Source organism: Carcharhinus amblyrhynchos, chromosome 7, assembly GCF_965287045.1.
Source record: "Carcharhinus amblyrhynchos chromosome 7, sCarAmb.v2.hapA, whole genome shotgun sequence".
NCBI lineage: Eukaryota > Metazoa > Chordata > Chondrichthyes > Carcharhiniformes > Carcharhinidae > Carcharhinus > Carcharhinus amblyrhynchos.
The window spans coordinates 99,741,793-99,757,188 of NC_137330.1; the positions used below are offsets into that span (position 1 = coordinate 99,741,793).

The following is a 15,396-nucleotide window of genomic DNA, read 5'->3' on the forward strand; positions in this document are numbered from 1 at the left end:
AAGAAGGCGTATGGTGTACTGGCCTTCATTAATCGAGGGATTGAGTTTAGGAGTCGGGAGGTAATGCTGGAACTTTATAAGACCCTTGTCAGGCCTCATTTGGAGTATTGTGCGCAGTTCTGGTCGCCTCACTATAGGAAAGATGTAGAAGCTATTGAAAGGGTGCAGAGGAGATTTACAAGGATGTTGCCTGGACTGGGAGGCATGCCTTATGAAGTTAGGTTGAGGGAGCTGGGACTCTTTTCCCTGGAGAGACGAAGGTTGAGAGGCGACCTGATAGAAGTTTACAAAATGTTGAGAGGAATAGATAGGGTGGACTCTCAGAGGCTATTTCCCCGGTTTGAAATGGTCGCTACGAGAGGACACAGATTTAAGGTGCGGGGAGGGAGGTTCAGAAGTGATGTTAGGGGTAAGTTTTTCACTCAGAGGGTGGTGAGTGAATGGAATCGGCTGCCGTCAGTGGTGGTGGAGGCGAACTCGCTGGGGTCTTTTAAAAGACTTCTGGATGAGTATATGGGGTTTAATGAGATTGAGGGTTATAGATAGGTCTGTAGGTTGGTAGGTGATGTGGTCGGCGCAACTTGTGGGCCGAAGGGCCTGTTTGTGCTGTAGTGTTCTATGTTCTATGTTCTAAATAGGAGCAGGAGTAGGCCAACTAGCCCTTCGAGCCTGCCCCGCCATTCAATAAGATCATGGCTGATCTGTCTTGGCTCAGTTCCACATTCCCGCCCTCTCCCCATAACCCTTAATCCCCTCTCTTATCAAAAACCCATCAACCCGCGTCTTAAAAATATTTAGCGAGGTAGCCTCCACCACTTCAACGGGCAGAGAATTCCAGAGATTCACCACCCTTTGAGTGAAGAAGTTCCTCCTCAACTCCGTTCTAAACCGACCCCCCTTTATCTTGAGGCTGTGCCCCCTAGTCCTACTATCCTTTGAGCGGGAAGAGTCTCTCCACCTCTATCCTATCCATCCCATTCATCATCTTATACGTCTCAATGAGATCTCCCCTCATTCTTCTAAACTATAACGAGTACAAGCCTAATTTATTCAGCCTCTCCTCATAGCTCAACCGCCTCAACTCCGGCATCAGCCGAGTAAACCTCCTCTGCACTCCCTCCAAGGCCAAAATATCCTTGCGTAAGTACGGCGCCCAAAACTGCACACACTACTCCAGCTGCGGCCTCACCAATGCCCTATACAGCCGCAGCAAGACCTCCCTACTTTTATATTCAATCCCCCTCGCGATGAAGGCCAGCATCCCATTCGCCTTCGTGACCACCTGCTGCACCTGCAAGCTGGGTTTTTGCGACTCATGCACAAGGACCCCGAGGTCCCTCTGCACCGTCGCCTGTTGCAGTTTTTCTCCACGTAAGTAATAATCCTTCCTACCATTATTCCTACCAAAGTGGACCACCTCGCACTTGCCAACATTAAATTCCATTTGCCATTTCCTGGCCCATTCGCCCAGCCTATCTAGATCCTTCTAAAGACTCTCCCCACCCTCCGCACAATTTGCCTTTCCACCAATTTTGGTGTCATCAGCAAATTTCGACACCCTACACTCGGTTCCCTCCTCCAGATCATCTATATAAATGGTAAATAGCTGAGGCCCCAGCACCGACCCCTGGGGCACTCCACTAGTCACCATCCGCCAATCCGAATAGCACCCATTGACCCCCACTCTCTGCCTCCTATTTGACAACCAGTCCTCTATCCACGCTAACACCCTACCCCCAACTCCATGCCCCCTGACCTTCTGCAATAACCTCTTGTGAGGTACCTTGTCAAACGCCTTCTGAAAATCCAGAAAGACCACATCCACCGGCTCTCCTCTATCCACCGCCCTAGACACATCCTCATAGAACTCCAGTAAATTTGTCAGACACGACTTCCCTTTAACGAAACCGTGCTGCATCTGCTCTATCAAGCAGTTCCCCTCAAGATGCCTCAGTATTTCCTCCTTGATGACAGATTCTAACATTTTACCTACAACAGACGTTAAACTAGCCGGCCTATAATTCCCCGCCTTTTGCCTGGCACCCTTCTTAAACAACGGCGTAACATTAGCCGTTTTCCAATCTTCCGGCACTTCCCCAGAATCCAGCGACGTCTGGAAAATAACCACCAAGGCATCCACTATCACCTCCGCCATTTCTTTCAGGACCCTCGGATGCATTCCATCCGGTCCTGGGGACTTGTCCACAATCAGCCCCCTCCTGTCTATCGAGCACCACCTCTCTAGTAACAGTAATGTCATCGAGACCCTCCTGTCCTACCACCTTTCCATCTCTAACATCCGGCAAATTATTCACGTCCTCCTCCGTGAAGACCGAAACAAAAAAGTTATTCAAGACCTCAGCCATTTCCCCATGCCCTACCACTAAGTCGCCCTTCTCATCCTCTAAGGGACCAACGTTCAAGTTGAGGGGGTTGAGCTATGAGAGGCTGAATAGACTGGGCTTGTACTCGTTAGAGTTTAGAAGAATGAGGGGAGATCTCATTGAGACATATAAGATGATGAAAGGGTTGGATAGGGTAGAAGTGGAGAGGTTCTTCCTGCTCAGAAAGGATAGCAGGACTAGAGGGAACAGTCTCAAGATAAGGGGGGGGGGGGGAGCAGTTTAGAACAGAGTTGAGGAGGAATTTCTTCACTCAAAGGGTGGTGAATCTCTGGAATTCTCTGCCCGTTGAAGTGGTGGAGGCTACCTCGCTGAATAGATTTAAGACGTGGGTAGATAGGTTTTTGGTAGGCAAGGGGCTTAAGGGTTATGGGGAGAAAGTGGGAAAGTGGAACTGAGCCACTTCAGATCAGCCATGATCTTATTGAATGGCGGGGCAGGCTTGAAGGGCTAGATGGCTCCTATTTCTTATGTTCTTATTCATTTTTACCAAAAATTTACAATCAATTCATTCAGTCTGAATTCAGTGAAAGTTGGGGACTCATTTACTGAAATTTCCTGATTACATATCTTAATTCACTGAATTGTCAGAAGCATGTTTTAGAGGAACAGTTGATGAGTGTTAGGTAAAGTGGATTCATGAATTTGCAATTGTGCAAACTTAAAAATATGTAATGACAACTTTGTTAGCCTGTGCCAAGCAATCAGGTGCACTTTAATGCCATCAGCTATGGAGGGGAGGGAATTCTCTAGCCTGCCTGCGGGACGTTTCTCGTGGTAGAAGAAGACAGGCCTGCAGCTGGATCTTCTGGTGCTCGCAATGGAATTTCTCATTGACTGCACCCCCGTGTGCTGGGGACCCCTTCAGGCATGGTCTCACTAAGGTCCCATATGACAGCAGTAAAACATCCCTAGTTCTGAACTCAAATCCTATTGCAATGAAGGCCAACATATGATTTGCCTTCCTAATTGCTTGCTGCATCTGCCTTTCCACTTCCAGTGACTGGCGGTACAAGGATGCCTAGGTCCCTTGTACATTAACACTTTCCAATATATCACCATTTAAATAATACTTTCTTTCGATTTCTCACACTGAAGTGTATAACTTCACATTTAGTCACATTGTACTGCATTTATCATGCGTTTTCTCATTCACTCAACTTGTCTAAATCACTTGAAGCCTCCTTGCATCCTCCTCACAACTCAAAATTCTGCCCAGTTTTGTGTTGGAAATGTTACATTTGTTTCCCTCATCCAGGCTATTTACATATTATAAATATATGTATCTTGTGAATAGCTGGGGCCCAAGCACTGATTCCTGCGGTACCACACTAGTTAATGCCTACCACTCAGAAAAAGACCCATCTATTCCCACTTTCTATTTCCTGTCTATCAATCAATTCTCAATCCATGTCAAATGCATTACTTCTTATCCCATGTGCTTTAATTTTGCCCACTAATCTCTTATGAGGGACCTTATTAAAAGCTTCTGGAACTCCAAATACACCACACGCACTGGTTCTCCTTTACCTACTCTTCTAGATGCATCTTCCCCAGACAGGACTGAATAATTGTTGTGATATAAACCATTGCCTATCCACCATCAACTCCTTTAGTAAGGTTCCCTAATGTAACCTTGCCTATCTGATGCATCTCATACCCTCATAATTCCCTTCATTTGGATTCAGGACCCTAATTTCAGATTTGACTACTTGAGACTCCATCTTAATGGAAAATTCTGTCACGTTATGATTGTTCTGCTCCAAAGGACCCCACACAACAAAATAGTTAATTAATTCTTCCTCAGTGAACAGTACCCAGTCTAGAATAGCCTGTTCTCTGGTTCATTCATCAATGTATTGGTCTAAAAAAACCATCATGTGCACATTCCAGGATGTCCTGCCCCACTATATCATTGCTAACTTGTTTTGTCTAATCTATATGTGAAATAAAGTGACCCATGATTACAGTTGTAGCGTTTTTGCATGCTCGCTTAAATCTTCATCACAACTCCACTAGTGTGTACGGGTCTACAGACAACCCCCAACAATATTTTCTGCCCCTTGTCTATCTCCACCCAAATAGATTTCATATCATGATTTTCCTTCACTACTGCACTGACCTTCTTCTTTACTCACAACGCTACTCCACCCAATACAATACTCCACCGTAGTGTTATCGCACAAATAAACACAGCCAAAAAATAAACCAATTTTTTTTAAAACAGTTCTTTAGTTTCACCAGTACTGCAATGAGACTTTTTATTCCAACTTTAAATTAATTAACTGAATTTAAATTATTCAACTGCCATAGTGGGATATGAATTCATAATCGCTGGTTCATTACCTCAGGCCCCTGGATTACTAGCCAAGGAATTTAAGTACTATGCTACCATATGCTACAATACCACTATTACCACTATGTTTATTTGTTTAGTACCTTGAGAGTGACTTCACTTGTTGCTTTTCACCTCTGCTGAAACAGCTCAACATTAGTCATTCAAATCAGTCAGTATGATCACAGCACACATCAGTTATAATCTGTACTAGTTAACTATCACGCATGCAAAGCATACAATCATACAAAACTTGTCCACTTCTAAAAAATTAGGAATTCTGCACATTATATTATGAATGCAGCTCTGGGAGATATGTTCCAAAGTATTGCACCCTCATCTTCATTTCTAACATTTTCCATCCCTTATACTCATTTAAGCACTATTAATCAATGTTCTGTATATACATTCTTACCAGCTCATACTCATCAAAAAGCTGAATGAGAGAAGGTGGAATGAACAGATGAAAGCCTTGCAAAAATGCATTTATCTGAGGCTGAATAGCACGAGTCATTCGTAATTCAGTAACAAGCTGGACATACTCCGCCTGAAAAGGAATGCAGCTGTTTAACCTTAAAGAGAACTTATTTTACCAAAACATTTAACTGAACGAAACAACAGATGCAAGGATTAGTGGTTAACACACAAATATAATGGGCTTGCATTTCACTAAATAGGTTCAAAGAACATTCTACCAAAAGCCTTATTTTGAAAACAATTCCATTTAAAAAGTGATAACTTCTTGAAACATTATGAAGTTAGGTCCATTTAACATAATCAAGTTTGGTCAAAACGTTTGCCTGAAAGCCACATGCAGATCACAAAATCTGTGCAATCACATGTGTACGTTATTCAGCTACTGGTTTATTCTATTAAAATTAGTATCAATAAAATTGTATTGCTCAATGACTCCACAGAGGGATATGGGCCAAATGCGGGCAATAGGAACTAGCTGGGAGGGCACCATAGTTGGCATGGACCAGTTGGGCCAAGAGGCCTGCTTCTGTGCTCTATTGCTCCATGACTCTCTCTCACTTATTGATAAACTCTACACCAAACAGTGAGATCCAAAAGTACCAGCAACTTAGATAATCAACAATGTAGCACAAAAGTATGTCAATTTTCAAATTTTGAATTATGATCAGAAATTCACACTTTGGTGAGGGAATTAGTGGCAGGGTTAGGAGTTGAGGGCAAAGAGAAGAGGGTGACTGTCAACTCTGAAGGATCATCATCAATACATTTGTGAAGATGGTTCCTTTTTTGGCATCACTCATGAAACTGTAGTAGCATTTAAAAAGAACAGATTTATAGTTTTACTAAAAATACCAGAGGAAACCTTCACTAATTCTGCAATATAAATGATAAGTAGAATTTTTAACATGTTGACAGAACATCTCACTGAACATGCAGTGCTCACTTTAATGATTAAAATGCAATTGATGTCAGTCTTCTGCCAATTCTAGCCTCTTGGGCATTATAGATTTTAATCGTGCCATAAATGACAACCATGCCATCAGCTATCAAAGTCCTAATTTATGCAATTCCCTAGCTAAACCTCTTCACCTCTCCCTTCGCCTTTAAGATGTTCCTTAAGGTGAACCGTTGGAGGAGATTTTGGATATTTAGCCCAATATTACCTCATGTAGCTTGGCATCAAGTTGTACTTTAGGAATATCTTACAGAACGGGCAGGTAAAATTAAATCCAAGATTTTGTTAAGAAAAGGCTTCTAACCCAGTAAAGTAAAAGTAAACTTAGTGACAGGTCTATACAAAGCATGACAGTACAGTGACATGAATGATGTGCTAGGGCTTCAACATTTTACAATTTATATAAATGGCTTGTATGAAGGGACCCAAGTTATAGTTGCTAAATATGCTCATGACAGATAAGAAAGCAAGTTGTGAAGTGGTCATGAGGAGGCTACAAAGGGGCCCATGGAAATAGGGATTCCAACCCAGATCGGAAATTCTGTGCCAGTACGTTCTGTTAAAGTGAGCAAAATACTATGGATACAAGGATCTAAAGCAAGAATAGAAGATGCTGAAAAAAGGAGAGCAAGATGCTGAGTTAAAATGGCAAGCAACAGGAGGATTGGAGTCATGCTTGAGGAATGAGTAAAGATATTTCGCAATGAGGTCACCCAATCTGTGTTTAGTCTCCCCAGTGTAGAACAGACCAATTTAAGAGCAACAGATACAATAGCAGTCTTTCCCTCACGCCCAGGTGTCGGTCCTTGGCCTGCTGCAATGCTTCAGTGAAGCCTGGTGCAAACTGGAGGAGCAGCATCTGGTCATCCAGTTAGGCACACTGCAGCTCTCAGAACTTTACTCAGCATAGACTTAGAAAGCTTTCTCCTCTATCTTAAATCCCCCTTTATTAAAATATCCCATTGATACATTGCCTCAATGCAAACCACCCCCTCCCTTCCACATCAGGCCACCTGTGCTTTGTTCTTAAAGTAGCTGCATTTTGTTGCAAACTCTTGCAGCTACCATTTATTACCTAACACATTTTTCTCTCTTCAGTTCTGACAAACAGCCAAAAGGACTCAAAATATTACATCTGCTTTCTTTCCTTACAGGTGCTGTCAGACTCGCTGAGTTTTTTCAGCATTTTTTGTTCATGTTCTGTTAAGGCTGGATTTTTTATTGCATATAATGAGTTTTTATTTTTCACCCTCAGTTTCCATAAGAAACTTAAACAAGCAAGAAATATATAAGTTGCTGTCTATCAAAATTACACTTTCTGATAAAACTAAGTAAAAAAAACTTCAGGTAACAACCTGCCTGCCTGCTTTTATTACCAAAGTGGATAACCTGACGTTAGAACAATCAATGCTTGTGTTGCTATATGATTGATAATATTAACTCTAAATTTTTGATCGGCTACTTCTCAGGCATTGCATTTTTTTTTAAAACTTTTACTTTTAATTAAAACTGCACATTAAACAGAATTAAGTGGCAGATCAGAGCGCTAACGTCGGACTACAGCTCCCATCTAGACTTCTTGAAATAAAACTCAAAATTTGACACAATAAGAGTCAATTTCCTCAAATAGCCTAGTTTAGCCATTCCATTAAAATTCTAAACATTAAGATATTGCTGATTTTAATAAACAAATGTAATAGAGAACGCCAACAATATCAAGATACGCAAGGAATATTCTGTAATTATCTTAAAAATTAACATGCTGAAGTAATGTGGCAAGTAAATATGTTGCCTCATGTGATGGAGCAAATTAAACAAGATGCCCTGATTGCTTTTCTGTATTACCCAACAAGCAACCCTATGCTGCCCGATGAAAAGGTTTGCTCAGTTGGAATTCTAAGACTTTTGTAGTTCAATAATTATTGAAATTCACTGCCAAAACTGACAGCAAAGAGTGACTGCTTGGATAATATAGCAGGATGCTATTAGCATCTATGAAGAGGGGGGATAATTTTAAAGATAAATAACTTACTTTATTTTCCTGTGTAACAAGTATACTTATCCCCCCAGGTTTCAAAGGCACCTCTTCCATTGCACCAAAAACATCAGTCTCGACAGAAAATGTAAGTTCTAGGCCAAGGTCACTAATATCATTGTCCAGAATCCATTGAAGGTTTTTTGCATACTCTGGATCAATGGAAGCTACGTCCTGGTAGTTTACAGGGATACCTGAAAAACATGCATTCACAACAAAAAGATCTTTGGATCAAGTGCATATTTAACGCGAATGTTTGAAAGACTAAGCAAGAAATGTAAAATGTCCAGTTCATGTGTAATTTCTGCACCTTCAACCATGTATGCCATCTCTGGGATTATCGTCAATCTTTCCAATCACACATTTTTATAGGGAAATAGTCACTTCCTGATTTTTAGTTTTTGACGAATTATTATCAAGATACCTGGTTTTACTTTTCCCATTCTCTTCAGTCACCTTTTCCCATTCAAAGAGATAAGCAAACAAAAGCGAGTGGGCGGCGGGGGAAGAGAGAGAGAGAGAGAGAGAGAAAAAAAGAGAAAGAGAGAAAAGATAAAGGAAATCCACTAGGGATGTACAGATAAGTAGCACCAAGTATAGCCCCTGAAGGAAAATGGTCATGCCTGGGCAGTCCCGCAAGCTGCACATTGGGCTCTTGCTCAAGTCAGCACTCTGTACAAAGAAAGGAAAATTCTGCCCAGTGTTTACAGTCAGAAATTGCAGAACTTAAACTGATTAGCCATGCCTTATTAAATGGTGGAGCAGGCTTGAGGGGTCACATGGTCTATTTCTGCTTCGATTTTATATGTCCATAACTCAAATATTGAGTTTGGAAGGCTGTAAAGTGCCTAACGAAAAGAGGTGGTGCTCTTTCTCGAACTTGCGTTGAGCTTCACTGGAACAGGGAAACAGACCAAGAATAAGGATGTCAGGGTGAGAGCAAGGAGGGAAGAATTAAAATGATTGGCCACCAGAAGCTCGTCTTTGCACGTTTCAGTTTTTGACTTGCTTTTAATTAGCAGCACGTCTGCTCTAAGCACATCTTCTGTTTCTTTTCTTGCCCCATCACCGTTCTCTTTAGCCCTGTACGACTAGGTCCTCTGCCATTCAACTTCACCCATCTTCCACCCTATCAGAGGCCTTCCCTTTTCTCCTTGTCCTATACATCCCTGACTGAAAACCCATTACATCTCTACCTTTTCCAATTCTGATGGAAAGGCGCAGACTTCAAACATTAACTCTAGGTGATCTCATTGAAACATTTTGAAGGAATGATAAGAAATTTCTTCACTAAGAAGTTTGAGAATCTTTGACATCATCTACCCCAGAGGATTGTGAATGCTCCATGATTGAGTATAGTAAAGACTGAGAGAAACAAATATTTTGAAGTGTCAGGGAATCAGTGGCAAAGATACGGAGATCAGGGAGAAATCCAGATGAGCAGATCAGCCATGATTATATTGACTGGTGGAGCAGGCTCAAGGGACTAGAAGATCTCCTAATCGTATTGTATATGATTTGTTTAATCATAGGATATATTAATTCTCCTTCCTGGTTTCAACACTTCACATCTTTTAGCTTTCCCTTCACTGGAATATTGAATGCACAATTTCTGGCAATCACCAGCTTCCCTTTCATTTGTTTTCCAACTATTATCTGCTCCATCTTTTCTACCTGAATCCTGCCCCTCCCCTTCCTCCTCCACCCTTCCCCCATGCCCACCAAGCCATTGCCCTCCCTCACCATTTACTAATTTACAGTTCTTGCAACTGCCCCATTTATCCTCTCCTTTTGGACCCTGGTCCTAATGTGGTTCAGTTCCAGTAATACAGTTCCTTCCTGTTCTAGTACTGGTTCCAGTGTTCCATGGAATGGAACCCCCTCTTAAAGCTTGAAGTTTATTTATTAACGTAACTAGTAGACTTATGTTAACATTGCAATGAAGTTACTGTGAAAATCCGCTGATTGCCACACTCTGGCACCCGTCCGGGTACAGAAGGAGAATTTGTCACAGCCAATGCATCTAACCAGGATGTCTTTCGCACTGTGGGGTGAAAGTGGAGCACCTGGACGAAACCAACACACACAAGGGGAGATCGTGTAGACTCCACACAGACAGTGCTCAAACCGTTCCCTCAGTCAATAATTCACCTCTCTAATCTGTATGCCAATTTACAGGTGGCTTAGATAGTAATTCAGAGTTTCTAGTCCATGAGATCATATCCTTCAATTCAGCTCCTAGTTCATCGAATCACAGAACCTCTATAGTACAGAAGGGGGCTATTTGGCCCATCGAGCCTGCACTGACAACAATCTCACCCATGCCCTATCCCAAGCATTTATCCTGTTAATCCCCCTGACACTAAGGGGCAATTTAGCATGGCCAATTAACCTAACCTGCACGTCTTTGGACGGTGGGAGGAAACCCACGCAGACACAGGGAGCATGTGCAAACTCCACAGTCACTCAAATCCCTAGCGCTGTGAGGCAGCAGTGCTAACCTCTGTGCCACCCCAGTTACAGGCACTTTTCTCAAAATGCAGCTTAACTAGATTCTTGCCCCTAGGATATCCTTTTATAGTGGTTTGAGATGTCCTTTACCCTGGCAGAAGGTAAACAATATACCATAATCTATGATTCATACCATGTGGAAGAAACTGTTCTGCTGACAAAGGATGCTATCTACCACATAATCATTGAATCTCTTGCAATTAATAGATCATGCTTTCCTTCCTCCTCCCTATAGCCTCCGCTCCAATACCATGGTCCACGTTCCCATTTTCTTCTGACAGTCCATATCTTTATCCTCAGTTAACTAATACATTGTATCTACTGAAAAGGTTCAGTTCTGTGGATCCTAGTTCTCTATTCCAGAGAAGTTCTGCTTACTCTGGACATTATCAGATGCATCAACACCAATCAGCTGATTACACGGCATAACCAAAGTTTGAAAAATTAATCACTCACAATATAGCTAATGTAATGCTTTTCCTCAGCACAATGTTATTTTAGGAAACATTGGAAAAATAGCATAAATTCGAACATGAATTTTCAACTGAAACAATTCTTACCAAGAATATGTTTGTAAAACGAACGGGTAAAGTAAATGTTGACTAGCTGTCGGTGATAAAGTGCCAAACCTAGGATCTGCCCTGCAAACCGAAAATAATTCAGATGGTCTGGATTCACCGAGGAATTACTGTTAGGCTGGAAGGTAGTTCCTGTAAGAATTCAGATATATTCTGTCATGGTTTCTTTGGTTCAACTGATAAACCAATGAATATTAAAAGATAGTACATACAGAACTCTTAACATTTCCATTAGATAGTTAATCAACGTCGAGTCAAAGTAAAATGTAAGATTCCAGCTTTGGCTATTAAAGATCTTAAATGGCCATGCACATGAAACTATTTCCTTTCAAATTCATAGGAGACGTACCATCGGCTGACTGAGTGAAGAGTGCGTAGTCTGGATTGATTATTTCACTGGAAAGGATGTCGAACCATTCACGCACCACACCTTGACCCTGAATACAGAAAAGGAACATAGAATTGAAAGATATCACACTAATCCATTTACTGGAATGTAGAAATGCTAGAGTTTTACTCCCCAATCCCTTATCGCTCCAGTCTATGCTCCAAATGCATGTCACAATCAAACTTACTGCAGGCATCTATCAGTCTCATGTAGAACAGGTCATTTTGAGATTTACAACATTAACTTGCACTTATACCATGTCCTCCCTTGCTCTGACCAATGCTAACTCTGAAGTCCCAAGTATCCACTCAGCATTTCTCCACGTCAGTGCTGAGAATTGGAACTCAGTAACACTGCAGAAACTGCAGGTTCTAACACAATCCTATTTAGAATTCATTTCACATAAAATAGGACAATAGTTTAGAGGCTTGCTGCCATAGCAATCAAAAGTAATTACTAAACATCGTAAAAAGACAAGTACAGATAAATATATAACCCCATTAGATTTAGTCACCATCTAGAGATTGAAAATTACCAAATCAGCTCCCACAGAAGATTTCCAGCATCTGCAATATTTTACTTTCATCTCAATGTTAATGATTTCATTTAACTCCGTCAGATATTTCCATATGGTCAGTTTTAAGAAACTCCCTCCACAGGGTTCAAATAGTGTGCAATACATTATCAATTTATAGAACATATTCTAACATCATCCATTTTACATGAATATGTATTCGTCCAGTGATAACATTGAAAAAAGAATTAGTAAATGGAACTGGGACAAATCAGTTTATCAAATGTAGTACTGTAGAACTGCAAAAAAAGAATTTCTCTCAGGATATCTCAAAGATCTTCATACATAATAACTTAAGAACACAAGAACTAGGAGCAGGAGTAGGCCATCTAGCCCTTCGAGCCTACCCCGCCATTCAATAAGATCATGGCTGATCTGTCGTGGCTCAGTTCCACTTTCCCGCCCTCTCCCCATAACCCTTAATCCCCTTGCCTATCAAAAACCTATCAACCCGCTTCTTAAATATATTTAGCGAGGCAGCCTCCACCACTTCAACGGGCAGAGAATTCCAGAGATTCACCACCCTTTGAGTGAAGTTCCTCCTCAACTCCGTTCTAAACTGCCCCCCCTTTATCTTGAGGCTGTGCCCTCTAGTCCTACTGTCCTTTCTGAGTGGGAAGAGCCTCTCCACCTCTATCCTATCCATCCCATTCATCATCTTATATGTCTCAATGGGATCTCCCCTCATTCTTCTAAACTCTAATGAGTACAAGCCTAGTTTATTCAGCCTCTCCTCATAGCTCAACCCCCTCAACCCCGGTATCAGCCTAGTAAACCTCCTCTGCACTCCCTCCAAGGCCAAAATATCCTTGCGTAAGTGCGGCGACCAAAACTGCACACAGTACTCCAGCTGCAGCCTCACCAGTGCCCTGTGCAGTTGCAGCAAGACCTCCCTACTTTTATATTCAATCCCCTTCACTATGAAGGCCAGCATCCCATTCGCCTTCCTGACCACCTGCTGCACCTGCAGGCTGGGTTTGTGCGACTCATGCACAAGGACCCCGAGGTCCCTCTGCACCGTTGCATGCTGCAGTTTTTCACCATGTAAGTAATAGTCCTTCCTACCATTATTCCTACAAAAGTGGACAACTTCACACTTGCTAACATTAAATTCCATTTGCCAGTTCGTGGCCCATTCGCCCAGCCTATCTAGATCCTTCTGCAACTTGAGAGAATAACCTTTGAAACTTTATAGTATCCCAAAATAATTGCAAAATTTGTTTAAATATTCTAGTACTGCTGTTTATATCGTAAGATTATTCCACACTTCCAGCTCTTTTAGAACAATTACATATTTTTAAACAATCGTGATGAAAAAATAAGTACAATAATACAGGTGAGTTTTTTCAGTGAATCATGTTGAAGAGAGGAAACAAACATACCATGCCTTCTTCACCATGAAAACGCACAGCAACGCCTTGTTTCAATTTTTCATAGCTTGTTTTTGAGACAACCTCACAGCTACTCTGGAAAATTGAATCTGTAAAAAGAAAATTTAAGTGTTACAATGATACATCCCTGAAAGCCAAGATAAAAGACATAAGTGACACAAGAAAGCATGTTATGGTGAATTTTGATAGCACTTACTCCTCTCTCTCTTTTCATATACAAATTAGCTCTGATCTTATAAAGATAATGTAAAATGTATCCACTATTTGAACTCTCTCTTTTCTTTATCTTTCATTCAGTCAACTCCAAGCAGCAGATAAGCAGAAACGAGCACTCCAGCTTCCACTAACATAATTTTCTCTCGCACATTAAATCAGAGCACTTGTGTAACTGCTGAAAGTGCAGGAAACTCTGTACCGTTGGCCTCATGTTTATGCGGCAATCAGAACTATACCGTTAAATATAAAAATTTATAAAACTGTCAGATTCCTTATTCCTCCAATAGCTACAAAATAACCATATTTTGCCATCTGACAACACTGAAACCCACCAAACAACTCAAAGTGCCCATACTTAATTAACAGGTAAAAACTAAACTCACCAGAAGTCAGAGTTTCTTAATTCCAATGCAAATACCTTTTAATTAGCTGAGTCTTAATTACTGCCAAGCAACCCCTCTACACTTCAGTTAATTTTCAGTGCCAGACCCTCAGTCTCAAATTCAGATGATAATTGTTGCTGGAGATTTTAAAAAATAAAAGTCTCATCTTTTTCTCCCTATTTTGTTTTTCCTGCACATGATTTGGCATCAATAGGCCATAATTACCTCAGTGGCAGTCACTGACAAATTGCTGCTCCATACTCACTTACCTGCACCAAGTTTCTTCCATACCTGACCCACCCAACCTTCCTGGCTCAAACTGGGTGAGATCCAGGCAGCACAGCTTTCCACAAGGTCTAACAGTCGAAGTGAAAGAGGCCACACACACTTTTTACTGCATTCTCTGCTGCAAAGCAGATATGTTCAAAAGTCCAAGTGAAACTAACAGGCCCAGGAGGAGCTAAGTCTTTACGGTGAACGGACAGATTTATTTGGTTGTAGGGGGCTCACAGAGGGAATGAGGGTATTGGACTTCAGAAGGGTGGGTGGCAGATCCAGCCAGGTCGCAGGGATCAACCAGTCCAGAGGGTGACAGGTACCCAGCAGCATCTGGGGATGAGAGTTGGGCCCACCCGTTGGCTGGGGGGTTTGGGGGAGAGAATCGCATGAGGGTTCAGGGATGAGTCCCATGCAGGAATCAGTCTGGGTCTTTAAATAGTCATACAGAAGCTAGCAGAGGTTTTATTTCTTGTCACAATTGCTGGCCTCATTCAGAGTGCTTCCCCTTTTGCATGATTGGCTGTGAAGCACCTTGCAACATTGTTACTTAAAAAGCATGTAATTCTACTTTGTTGTTTTAGAGGACAAACATTTCATGTAATGGTGGACACGGAGCCAATAATGGTTAAAAAGTATTGGGCAACTTGAGATTGATAAGCCATTTGCTGACTAGCTAACAATTGTGGTGGATTTGTTGCAACATCTAAAACTGGGTGGTATGGTAACACAAAATGAAAGAAAAAAGGTGGATGAACATCACAATGTTGAAATTTCGCTAGCAACATGTCCATCTTCTGCCCATCAAGGTTCGCCAACCATCTTGTCTATCCCACAGAAGTAAAGAGTACAGAGATAGGGCACAGTAATCTAAC

General features: G+C 41.6%; 1 protein-coding gene across 2 annotated transcripts in view; it reads right to left on the reverse strand.

Moving 5' to 3' along the window:
- The window catches only part of hace1 (HECT domain and ankyrin repeat containing E3 ubiquitin protein ligase 1), a 72,555-nt gene that overhangs the window by 8,674 nt on the left and 48,485 nt on the right, over nucleotides 1-15,396 (reverse strand). For both annotated transcript variants that reach the window (XM_080192823.1, XM_080192822.1), the window contains exons 16-20: nucleotides 13,638-13,735; nucleotides 11,643-11,730; nucleotides 11,276-11,425; nucleotides 8,202-8,398; nucleotides 5,153-5,284 (exon numbers count right to left, since the gene is read on the reverse strand). In XM_080192823.1, the coding sequence (XP_080048949.1) occupies nucleotides 5,153-5,284; nucleotides 8,202-8,398; nucleotides 11,276-11,425; nucleotides 11,643-11,730; nucleotides 13,638-13,735 (665 nt within the window). The remainder of the gene's footprint in view (nucleotides 1-5,152; nucleotides 5,285-8,201; nucleotides 8,399-11,275; nucleotides 11,426-11,642; nucleotides 11,731-13,637; nucleotides 13,736-15,396) is intronic.